General features: G+C 43.0%; 1 protein-coding gene across 2 annotated transcripts in view; it reads right to left on the reverse strand.

The window, feature by feature from the left end:
- tekt3 (tektin 3) overlaps nt 1–12,556 on the reverse strand; it is a 41,643-nt gene extending 29,087 nt beyond the window's left edge. The window contains exons 1-4 of one of the 2 annotated variants that reach the window (XM_078401819.1): nt 12,451–12,556; nt 6,046–6,625; nt 4,538–4,621; nt 4,373–4,443 (exon numbers count right to left, since the gene is read on the reverse strand). In XM_078401819.1, the coding sequence (XP_078257945.1) occupies nt 4,373–4,443; nt 4,538–4,621; nt 6,046–6,603 (713 nt within the window). In that variant the 5' untranslated portion in view covers nt 6,604–6,625; nt 12,451–12,556. Of the gene's footprint in view, nt 1–4,372; nt 4,444–4,537; nt 4,622–6,045; nt 6,626–11,840; nt 11,934–12,450 lie in introns of those variants that run through there. The other variant, XM_078401818.1, reaches the window with a different exon arrangement.
- Between the last annotated feature and the right edge of the window lie 587 nt (nt 12,557–13,143).

Raw genomic sequence — 13,143 nt, forward strand, 5'->3', positions numbered from 1 at the left:
AGAATTATCAAGACAATGATCATTAAAATGGCCCACTCCTACATTTGTCAATAATTGGAAACTGTCATTAATTTGAGTGTTTTGTCCAGACATTAGGATCTGGTGGGATCAGAATGATATTCGATGCAATGACAAAACTGTATAAATAACTGATTAAGAATGCAGAGCATTCACTGAATGGAAATGAAAATATGCATGCTGTAACAATTCAAAGCAAGGATTTGCCACTTCCCAATGTTTTCAGTTCTCCATTCATCGAAGGAAGCAGGTAGATTGGCAATATCATTAACACGTGAAAACTAATATCAATCTAGTTAAATGTGGCCACTTGGTCAGATTTTCTGAATATTTTAGCTCAATGGGGACTAAAAACCAAGCAATAGGTGAGTCAAATTATATTCCAACATTTTGTTTAATAGTTGGATGGGGGGGAGGGGGGAGTGGGGAGCATACCAATGCCTCTACTTCCTCAGAAGACCAAGGAAACTTGGCAATGTAACCATTAACTTTTACCAACTTCTACTGATGCATCCTTTCCAAATGCTGGCTTGTGTGGTGGATTGGGTTGCGTTCATGCCCCTTGGGCAGGGCTGTTGCCATTCCAAGCTGTGATGCATCTGGATAGGATGCTTTTCACGGTGGATCTGTAGATATTGACTAGAGTCTTTGGAGACATGCCAAATCTCCTTCGCCGTCTGAGGAAGTAGAGGTGTGTGCTTTCCTGGCTGCAGCATCAATTGTTAGTGATATTAACACCGAGGAACCTGAAGCTTTCGACCATGTCACTTTAGCACCATCAATATAGTGTATGACAATATATGAGATACCTGATATAAATGCGTCACCATCTTGGGCAACGTTATGCCATCTAAAATTACTCAGGTAACAGTGAGATTGTTTCTGATTTATCTTCTTATTCTCTCAGTGGATTTTGCAACCATTACATGACATTAATTCACAAAATGCTGGAGTAACTCAGCAGGTCGGGCAGCATCTCGGGAGAGAAGGAATGGGTGACGTGAAACATCACCCATTCCTTCTCTTCCGAGATGCTGCCTGACCTGCTGAGTTACTCCAGCATTTTGTGGATAAATACCTTCGATTTGTACCAGCATCTGCAGTTATCTTCTTACATTACATGACATTAGTTTAGTTTAGTTTAGTTTATTGCTGTGTGTACCGAGGTGCAGTGAAAAGCTTTTCATTCCCTGGTTACTCAACTTATTTTTCTTCTTCTGCATTTCTTTCCACTCTTTCAATAAAACAATCTCTTTTATTTGGCTTCTGAGTGTTTTACTCTCTCCAATTTCGATAAGCTTTCTTTTCAATTACACCCAACTTCTGGGATATTTTCTGTTTTTATTTTCCTGATTTGTGCCTAACATAGATAACGTCTCAATTTATCATCATATCATCATATCATATATATACAGCCGGAAACAGGCCCTTCGGCCCTCCAAGTCCGTGCCGCCCAACAGTTTAGTTTAGAGACACTGCAAGGAAACAGGCCCTTCGACCACCGAATCACCAACCAGTGATCCCCGCACATTAACACTATACTACACACACTAGGAACAATTTTACATTTACACCAAGCCAATTAACCTACAAACCTGTACGTCTTTGGAGTGCGGGAGGAAACCAAAGGTCTCGGAAAAAACCCACGCAGGTCACGGGGAGAACGTACAAACTCCATACAGACAGCACCCGTAGTCAGGACCGAACCCGGGTCTCTGGCACTTTAAGGCAGTGGCTCTACCGCTGCGCCACCGTTCCGCCCTGTGTCTTTTTATGTTGTCTGAATATTTTTTCCTTCCTTGCTATGGTAACTAATGCTTCCCAAATTCCTGCATCCTGTATGTTTGGTATTGCCTCCCTCAACACTGCTGATATCAGAATGGTTGAATTTGCCCTTTGGATTCCCACTGTCACCATTCCGATCTGCTCCAACACCCAAAAGCATTAAAATAAAAATTATTCCACAAGTACTGCCCTATAATTTTATCCAAGCATCAAACATGTGCATTTATTTCACAACATTCACTCCAAAGACGTACAGGTATGTAGGTTAATTGACTGGGTAAATGTAAAATGTAAATGTAAAAATTGTCCCTAGTGTGTGTACGATAGTGTTAATGTGCGGGGATCGCTCGGTGGACCGAAGGGCCGAAGGGCCTGTTTCGGCGCTGTATCTCAAAAATCAAAAAAAAAATTTAAAAAATGCTGGAGTAACTCAGCAGGTCAGGCAGCATCTCAGGAACGTCACCCATTCCTTCTCTCCTGAGATGCTGCCTGACCTGCTGAGTTACTACAGCATTTTGTGAAATAAATACCTTCCATTTGTACCAGCATCTGCAGTTATTTTCAAACATGTGCCTAATCATTCAGTGACTTAAACATCACAATTATGTTTGCATGTATTCAGGATCATTAAATTATTTTAAATATACCTTGGACACCATAAAGGAGCTGTTTAAAAATGTAGTCATGGTGATGGAGGTTTCTGCACATCACCTTTCAGACACTGCATTAATATTTGAACATAATCAATGATGTAGGGTAACCTGACCAGAGCTGTATAAATTGTGGGAAGGCAGATTTCTGTCTGCCTTCAGTGTTTTAGAGACCTGAAAAGATGTTTAAGGAAATGTCTGATGGGTGAATTGTCAAAGTTTTAAAAGCTCACAAATTTTCTTTGGTGATATGCAGGCACAGGGACTGCAGATCCTGGGGTACTAAAGAAGACACAAAGGTGGAGCAACGCAGCAGGTCAGGCAACATCTCTGGAGGAGATCAAAAAATTTCCCGACTCAAAACTTTGCCCATTCATGTCCTTCAGAGATGTTGTCTGACCCGCTGAGTTACTCCAGCACTTTGTGTCTTCTTTAGGAATATTATTTTTTCTTTAAGCAAACTGTGAACTGGTCATCTACAAGTTCTTTCTCATCTCCCCTCTAAACCTCCTACACCTTACCCTAAACCTACGCCCTCTTGTCTTAGATACCTCTACATCACAAAAACACCCAATGTGAAAATGTCCCCTATTAGATTCCTCTGGAATTAGCTTTGTGCTTAAGTGGGCGGATGCTTGGCAGATGCAGTTTAATGTGGATAAGTGTGAGGTTATCCACTTTGGTGGTAAGAATAGGAAGGCAGATTATTATCTGAATGGTGTCAAGTTAGGAAAAGGGGACGTACAACGTGATCTGGGTGTCCTAGTGCATCAGTCACTGAAAGGAAGCATGCAGGTACAGCAGGCAGTGAAGAAAGCCAATGGAATGTTGGCCTTCATAACAAGAGGAGTTGAGTATAGGAACAAAGAGGTCCTTCTGCAGTTGTACAGGGCCCTAGTGAGACCGCACCTGGAGTACTGTGTGCAGTTTTGGTCTCCAAATTTGAGGAAGGATATTCTTGCTATTGAGGGCGTGCAGCGTAGGTTTACTAGGTTAATTCCCGGAATGGCGGGACTGTCATATGTTGAAAGACTGGAGCGACTAGGCTTGTATACACTGGAATTTAGAAGGATGAGAGGGGATCTTATCGAAACGTATAAGATTATTAAGGGGTTGGACACATTAGAGGCAGGAAACATGTTCCCAATGTTGGGGGAGTCCAGAACCAGGGGCCACAGTTTAAGAATAAGGGGTAGGCCATTTAGAACAGAGATGAGGAAAAACTTTTTCAGTCAGAGAGTTGTGAATCTGTGGAATTCTCTGCCTCAGAGGGCAGTGGAGGCCAATTCTCTGAATACATTCAAGAGAGAGCTAGATAGAGCTCTTAAGGATAGCGGAGTCAGGGGGTCACATTGAATGGCGGTGCTGGCTCGAAGGGCCGAATGGCCTCCTCCTGCACCTATTGTCTATTGTCTTAGTGAGAATTTAGTTACTGTAATTTCAATGAAGAGTTTGGTCTGAAGAAGGGTCTCGACCTGAAATGTCACTCATTCCTCTCCAGAGTTGCTGTCTGTCCCGCTGAGTTACTCCAGCATTTTGTGTCTATCACTGGTCAAATGATTATTGGGTCTGAAGGATCTAATTAGTTACAAAGAGTGATGATAGGGTGGCTCTCTGCAATTTGTTTGCTGAGAGAAATTTACTACAACATTCACATCAACATTAAAAAGTTGCTGCACTGTACTTGATATTTTAAAACATGATCTTCACCAAACGCTATTAATTTAAGAATATAGAACATGAAAATACTGTGCAGTACACCGAGCTCTATTCAATATACAAAATTCACTTCAGAACTCAATTCAACAAATTCTCTCCAAATTGTAGCACTGGAAGTTTTTTTCCTGAATGTTTTAAATTTATGGTTTGGTTTGCAATTTTAATTATCATTCTTTCGTAATTCAAAGTGTTGCTCTTACTCAAGTTGGGCTTTTGCCCAATCCAGGTGTCTTCTCATTCTTTCTTGACAGGACTTTATACAATCAACCTCCTGGTGAAAAAATGTAATGTTACACAATTACCAAAACCGAAGTACATTTGTAACAAATTAATGGTGGTAATTCTTGTTATTCAATTACACTGACCTTTATCAACTGCCTCTCGACATCATCGTGGACGAGATCTATGCCCATCCTTTTTTCTCGCTGGTACAGGCATTCCTGTGCCATCTGTTGTAAAAATGATTAACAAACAAATCAAAAAATGGTCTGTAAAACAAGTGGACTGGATACACGATCCCTGGACATTAATGCGTGCCCAGTGGCGATTTATTAGAGTCATAGAGTGATACAGTGTGGAAGCAGGCCCTTCGGCCCAACTTGCCCACAACGGCCAACATGTCCCAGTTACACTAGTCCCACCTGCCCGTGTTTGGTCCATATCCCTCCAAACCTGTCCTATCCATATTGTTGATTAAGACTCACGATTTCACACAAATTATTCAATTTTCAACACAGCATTTTGAGAAATTGTTTAAAAATATTTAAAGATCAGAAAGACCAGGAGTTTTTCAAGGAAGGATGACGTTTCAGGTCTGAAACCTTCTTCTGTCCCAAAGGGCTCTGATCTGAAATGCCACCTATCCATGTTCTCCAACTAGAGAACATGCCTGACCCGCTGAGTTACTCCGGCATTTTGTATCGTTCTGATGAAGGGTTTTGATCTGAAGCGTCACCAATCCATATTCTCCAGGGATGATGCCTGAACAGTTGAGTTACTCCAGGTTTTTGTGTCTTTCCCTGGAAAGGAGCTTCTGAGCTGGTTCAGCTCCTGTTCAATTGTTACCACTGACACTATCCCAACGCAGTTATTAAGTCAATTGTGTCAAGTAAAGCAGACTATTTTGTATGAATGCACATGAATTGTAATCCTAAAAAAAGGTCATTTTAATATCATAGGACTTAGAATAATACATCAGGCCATTTGGCCCATCATGAAGTTAAAGTAATCTCCTCTGCCTGCATGTGTTCTATATCCCCCCATTCCCTGCATATCCATGTGCCTATCTAAAAGCCGCTAAATGGCACTATCGTATCTGCTCCGCCACTGTGTTCTGGGTGCCTACCATTGTGTGTAAAAAAAACATGTCCCGCACATCTCCTTTAAACATTGCTCCTCTCATTTTGAAACTGTGCACTCTAGACTTTGGCATTTCCAACCTGGGACAAAGATTCTGACTGTCTACCCTATTTATGCCTCTCATAATTTTATATTGGTGAAATGTTATAACTAAATGCTTGTCACAATGACAACAAAGGCAAATTTTCTTTCCAACTATATCAATGTTCTTCAACTCATTAGGATCATACAGTAAAAGGTTAAGTTAGACTGTAAGATAATAAATAATGGGACCTAACTGCACAAAAGCTACTTTTCCCAGGCTACATATCAATGAATTTCTGAAGCTGAACCAGATAAAATGGAGGGAAATAATTGTAATTTATTAAACAATTAAAATATCTTCTCTTTAAAATAGTTCCTTTCCTCTGAACGTTACACGATTAGTTGCTGGATATTATCTTTGCACCTTTCAAGCTTGTCCATTATTAGTGCATTAAGGCATCAAATAATTAATGATTAAAGAACAATATACCTGTAGAGGCCCCTCAGTTTCCATTAGGGATCTCTCCAATCGTTTCTTGATGTGCACAAGAGTGTTAGATTCTCCACTCATCTGTTCAGCCTCATGATCCAATTCAGATTTCCAAAACATAATGTCATTGACACGTTCTCCTAAGTTTTTGTTGCTTTCAAACTGTGTTTTCTTGGTGACGTTGTCCTTGTACTGAAGCAGGCGAGCGGTGTCAACCCTCAGCCTGTCTGCAAAATGTCTGGAGGACTCCGACTCCTTGTAATAGTACTGATTGGATTCGTACCAATCCTGGGGGGTGTATCGAGTAAGGATCGCCGTTCTGTTTGACGCCGAGTGTGCACTTTTGACCACAGCAGGTCCAGGGACATTTGTAGTGAAAGAGCCCAGGTTTGGAGCAATGCTTGCAACCTTGTAGTATGTGCTGGGGCGCCAAGGCATCATTGAACTGTGTCTGTACCCATTAAGAGGATAGTGCCCTTTGTAACTTGATGCCATTGTTGATATGGCTGGCAGAAAGTTAGCGGTAGCTGGTCTCGGACGCATGTAAGTAGCAGCCATTGTTGGGTCTAAAAGCCACTTCCTATAAAGGACACAAATCATTACTTTCTTTTTAAAACATTATTTTATTCTTATTGTATGATATTATCTGATCTGATTGCATAGCATGCAAAATAAAGCCTTTCACTGTACCTCGGTACATGTGACATTAATCAACCTATATTCTTTTCAATGTTATTCCACTGGTATAAACTTTGACTTGAATTAACATACGCTGTACTTCCAACAGTGAATTACTTTCAGAGGAAGGACAGATGAAGGATCTTTACAGCTCTATTCATCTCCTTCAAATAACAGAATATTTTTCATTTGACTATCATACTTTAGTTCATTTTAGGATTCATTGTTATTCTCACCACTTCTACGATCATTCCCAATAACCTACCACCTTTTAAATCAAATGACACTTGCCAAAGAGCAGGAATGAAAATGTAGGTCTTGTCCGATCCCCTTCTACAAACAGCAATTGCGAAACAAGTGACCTTAATTATTCTGAAAAGAGGGCATGGCTTTAAGGTGAGAGGGGCAAACAATAATGGAGATAGGCGGGATGTTTTTCTTTACTCAGAGAATGGTGGGTGCCTGATACTTACCTGGCAGGGGAGAGACCGTGATCTGACCGTGAGCTCAGCTCTTTACCTCTGAATCCTCCAAGATCAACTTCCGGTCCAGGGTCGGCCACGTGGAGCACGATGAGACGTGCTCAAGCTTCTTCTTCCATGAGGTTCACAGGGGGAGCTCTGTGATCAAAAGCCTTAGGGAGGAGGACGGCTCGGTAACATCCTTGCAGACAGACATGCTGAGGATCTGCAGATCCTTTTATAAGGATTTGTACGACATAAAGACCACAGACAGCACCGCCTCCCAGAACTTCCTGTCCTCCATCTCGGAAGTCTTGGACGACAGCAAGCGGGAGAGTCTGGACCAACCACTGACCCTGGAGGAGTTGACTGGCTCCATCCGGCTTACCGGCAGAGTTGTATTGGGCTCTGTGGGACTGGGTGGGCCCGGACCTGCTGGAAGTGTACAACCACATACTTCTAGACGGCAGCATGTCAGACTCTATGAGGAAGGGCAGCATCACCCTCATCTACAAGCAGAAGGGGGAGATGAATGATATAAAGAATTGGAGACCCACCACATTGTTGAATGTAGACTACAAGATCCTGTCTAAGGTCATCGCAAACCGGGTCAAGTCTGCTCTGGGACAGGTGATCCACCCGGACCAAACCTGTGCTGTACCTGGCAGGAAAATCTCAGACAGCCTGGTGCTGCTGAGAGATACCATTGCCTACGTGCAGGACAGATGGGTGGATGCCTGCCTGGTCAGCTTGGACCAGGAGAAGGCCTTCGACAGGATATCGCACACGTACATGAGGGGTGTGCTCTCCAAAATGAGCTTTGGGGAGGAAATCAGGAAGTGGATACAACTGCTCTACACCGATATCTGTAGTGCAGTCCAAATCAATGGGTGGGAATCGGACAGCTTCCCCGTCAGGTCTGGAGTCAGGCAGGGTTGCCCTCTCTCCCCTGTCTTGTTCGTCTGTTGCATTGAGCCCTTTGCCGAGTCCATCAGGATGGATGCGAGCATAAGAGGAGTGACATTGCCAGGCAGTGGGGGCACTCAGGTCAAGGCCTCCCTGTACATGGACGATGTCGCCATCTTCTGCTCGGATCCAGGGTCGGTCCGCAGACTGATCAGCGTCTGCGACCAGTTTGAGTTGGCCACGGGGGCCAGGGTAAACCGCAGGAAGAGCGAGGCCATGCTCTTTGGCAACTGGCCCGTCCGATCTTCCATCCCCTTCACCATCAAGCCTGACTTCTTGAAGGTGCTGGGGATCTGGTTCGGGAAGGCTGAGGCGTGTAACAAGAATTGGCTGGAGTGGATAGCCAAGGTGGGGAAGAAGCTGGAGCTGTGGAAGCAGCGCTCCCTCTCCATCACAGGGAAAAATCTGGTCATCAGGTGTGAGGTGCTCTCGGGGCTGCTGTACTTGGCGCAAGTGTGGCCCGTCCCTCCCTCCTACGCCACGGGGATCACCCGGGCCGTCTTCCGCTTTACCTGGGGGTCGACGATGGACCGGGTGCGATGGGCCACAATGCACAAGTCAGCAGACAACGGGGGTAAAAGCGTGCCCAACGTCGCCCTCATCCTGATGGCCACCTTCGTGTGTGGCTGCATCAGGTGGAGCGTAGAGCCAAGGCACGTGGGCACCAAGTGCCACTACCTGCTGAGGTTCTACCTGTCCCCGGTGTTGTGAAGGATGGGCCTGGCGCAGATGCCACGCAATGTGCCAGTCAGCTGGACATTGCCGCACCATCTGTCGCTCATGGAAAGGTTCTTCTGGCCCAAAACCTTTGACCACAAGTCCATCGGGCAGTGGTCAGCACGGAACGTCCAGCAGGCACTGCAGGGGAATGACTCCATGGATCCTGTGGCGTGGTTCCCAGAGCAGACTGCCCAGCTTGTCTGGCAAAATGCCTCATCGCCAGAACTCACCAACAAGCACCAAGACCTGGCTTGGCAGGGGGTGAGGGGAGCCCTCCCAGTCAGATCCTTCCTGCACCGCCAGAACCTCACCTCACTACCAGCGCACGCTGCCCTCGGGACGGCTGCTATGGAGAGGAGACGGTTGCCCACCTCTTCACAGAGTGTGGATTTGCCAAGAGAGTCTGGAGAGGTTTGCAGGGGTCCCTGTCACGATTTATTCCGAGCAGCTCCATCACAGAGGACTCTGTGATCTACGGACTGTTTCCAGGGACGCATTCAGAGACTGACATCGAGTGCTGCTAGAAGGCCATCAACTTGGTGAAAGACGCTCTTTGGTCTGCCCAAGCTTTGTTGACCTCCCAGCGGAGCGAGGTGTCAGTCGGGGAATGTTGCCGACTGGCCCGCTGCAGACTGCAGGAGTACGTGCTGAGGGACGCACTGAAGCTTGCTGCAGCATTTGCTCTATTCACTCCTCAACATTACCAATCTTTGAAATTTATGAAATTGTGCTTCAAACTTTATCAGTCAAGAGAACAAATTGTGAAAATCGTAGGTTTTCTCACTATATGTTTACTTCATGAAGAGTATATTCTTTTTGTGCAACAAAAGAGCTTTTCACTGTACCTCGACACAAGTGACAATAATAATAAACTAAGAAAAACTCCTAATGGAAAGGCACTGAAATTAATCCAAAGTCCATTCTCATTAAATAGTGTAATAAGTAACTCATAAATAGAGGTTGTTGGGTCAACATAATTGGTTTTTACCTCTCTTAATGATTTATCCAAGATCTTTTGCAAATATAATTTAAGTAATACCTCAGGTATTGCTAGATGGAAGGTACATAATTCAGAATAATTTTTATATTTTCATTAGATTATTTTAATTTTATTTAGATTAATGTTTTTTAAAATTATTTTCACCACTTCTAAAACCATTCCCAATTATCTACTACCCTTTAAATCAAATATTATTTGCTATAAATAGATTAACGCCACCAATCAATTGTGAACCAATATTCAAACACCCACTTAATAGCTGAGAGCTGACAACTATGTTCTCAGCTATTACAGAACTCTATCTATATACTAAAACTGTCGTTGGTTTGTTTGTTTGTTCCTGAACTACAGCCAAAACGTTACACGATAGCATGACAATTTTAGGCCCACCTTACTCACCGTTGTCTCTTTGGTGCTAATGGAAGACGTTTCATTGAAATCATTGTTGTATTTTTTTAAGTTATTCACATTTTAAAGTTTAAATCTATCTCCTAGGGAGGGAGGGGGGAGGGATGGAGGGAAGGGGATGGAGAGAGGGAGGGAAGGGGGAAGAGGGAGGATAAAGGGGGTTGAGGGGGATGGAGTGGGGGAAGGGGAGGGGGGAGGGGGAGGGGGAGGGGGAGGGGGAGGGGAGGGGGGAGAGGGAGGGGGGGGGGAGGAGAGGGTGCTGCACCATTGCAGGAGATGCTTGGGCCCAATGGGCCCACTTGGTCACGTATAGAACTAAGAGCTCCAGCTATACAGTTCCTGTACGGATTTACAGGAACTGAAGAGCTGGAACTAAGACTTTAACTTCATTGATTTACAATAATTAACAGCACACTACTGATAAAGTTCCTGTTACTTTTTAGGAAGCATCAAAAGGCACTGAAAAATACCACCCACGCCGTCTCTACAAACTCTGCCACTGTTACATCCCTGACATTGTTGTCCGAGTTAATCTCAATTGGCTGTGTTGGGCTGGCCACATTGTTTGTATGCTCAGCACTGAACTCATAAAAATAAAAGTTATATCAAGCTCTGCCTTGGGAGATGTTACTCAGGTGCACTGCAAGAAAGATTCGAGGATGTGCTCAGAGATGTGCTCAGAGTTGATTGAAGAAATGTAACATCCCCATTGATTGATTCCCGAGAAAACCTTTGGCCCACGAGGGCGCAGAGTGGAGTGGGAGCAACCAGAGTCGTATTGAGAACGTCCAGGGCTTGTATCAGGGCAATGACACAGAGCAACAGAAGAAGCACCTTTTCCTCATAAACCACCATCCCGTGTTATCTCCTGCCCACATCCATGAAACCGTCTCCAGTTTCCACACTGACATCATTAGTCAACTTAGAACCCACAAAACTGGAATGAAGGCAAGTAATCCTTGATCCCAAGAAAAACGCCTAAGATTACCCCTTTACTGTTTGCTGCACATTTCTTTCCTTTATTTCCTTCACAAACTTTTCCTGAGCCATTTTGGTTGATCAACTATCCTACCAGTTCATCAGTTTGCATTCTACCGTACACCGAGAGATATCCCCTCTCCCACAAAACAAAAGCCAAAGAAATGTCCTTCAAGTATCATCCACAAAGTTTGAAAATTATCCAGATTAATATACAATATGCAATTATTAATATACAACAATATCCAACTGTGTAATGTCCACAACCCTAATAATTAAATACAACCATTTTCCATGCATGCACACAAAAATGCACACCTGAAAATATAGTTTCTATTTCTTATGACAACTAACAACATTAAACATGGCAATTAATCAACTCTACTGTGAATACCATTAACTTATATCACCTTTAACAGCCGTACAGTTGGAGGATTTCAAATTCCAAAGCTTGATTATAGTAATGCATTTTACTCAACAATTCAAATATGAAAGGAAGCAACTTTTGCACTTAAGACTACATTTTGAACATCGTGTGTTTAAACATACAAATATATATATATATATATATAGCAAATACATACATCAGTCTGAAGAAGGGTCTCGACCCAAAACGTCACCCATTCCTTTTCTCCAGAGATGCTGCCTGACCTGCTGAGTTACTCCAGCATTTTGTGATACCTTATACATAAATACACATTGTTCAAAATTTACTCTCCGTGCAAAAGTTACTTCCGCTTCTATATATATATATATATATATATATATACATTGCAAATACATACATTAGCACACATACATTTTATATATATATATATATATATATATATATATATATATAATATATATACATAAACACACATCGTTCATATATGTTCAAAATCTATCTATATATATATACACACACATGCATACATACATTGCAAATATACACATTGGCACACATACATTTTATATATATACATTTTGAACAATGTGTGTTCACATTGTTCATTGTATATATATATATATATGAACGATGTGTGTTTATGTATATATTAGAAACTAATTCCTGAACTATTTGCATTTTTTTAACATATATATATATTATTAGCCCGAAATATATAAATATATAAATATAACAATAATGCAGATCGTCTAGGGATTAGTTTCTAGTTCCTTTTTAAAGGGAAACCAAAATATTACAGGATTTACCGATCAGATAACAGGATATTTTGCAGGTGCGACGGTGTTCACTATCTTCGTGCTGTCAAAGGTGCAGTGCAGGTGGGCAGCGGCGGCTGCGAGCCGGCAGCCCGGGTGCTGTGTTGACTGACTTGACTGACAGCCGTGTGGGCGACCTGGCTCCCGCGGCCAGACTGCGCTGTGTGTACGGCAAACCCTGCAGCCCCGTTACCATGGACGCCGTGGGTTGGCAACGACCTCCCCGGGACAGAGGACAGAGCCTGCAGATAGAATGGGGACAAGTTCCTCTGGCTGCCAGGCAGGAGACACACAAGCCAACACTTTGCACGCAATTCAACATAACCTTACTTCATGAATTTAAAGTCATTTTAAAATGCATTCACATTGAAATATTAATTAGAACCAGTTATTCATTTCCCTGCCTGATTCCAACTTCTACCATGCAAATAGAAGGATCTGCATACATTCGATGGTATTTATTCACAAAATGCTGGAGTAACTCAGCAGGTCAGGCAGCATCTGCATACATTCAATGCCTTCAGGACATCCAAATTCATTTTTATAACCAATGGATACTTTCCAAGTATGGCTTGCTTTTGTTTAAGTTATTGTCACGTGTACCTAGGTACAGTGAAAAGCTGTGTAGGAAGGAACTGCAGATGCTGGTTTATCCCAAAGACAGACACAAAATGCTGGAGTAAC

Source organism: Rhinoraja longicauda, chromosome 6, assembly GCF_053455715.1.
Source record: "Rhinoraja longicauda isolate Sanriku21f chromosome 6, sRhiLon1.1, whole genome shotgun sequence".
Classification (NCBI taxonomy): Eukaryota; Metazoa; Chordata; class Chondrichthyes; order Rajiformes; family Arhynchobatidae; genus Rhinoraja; species Rhinoraja longicauda.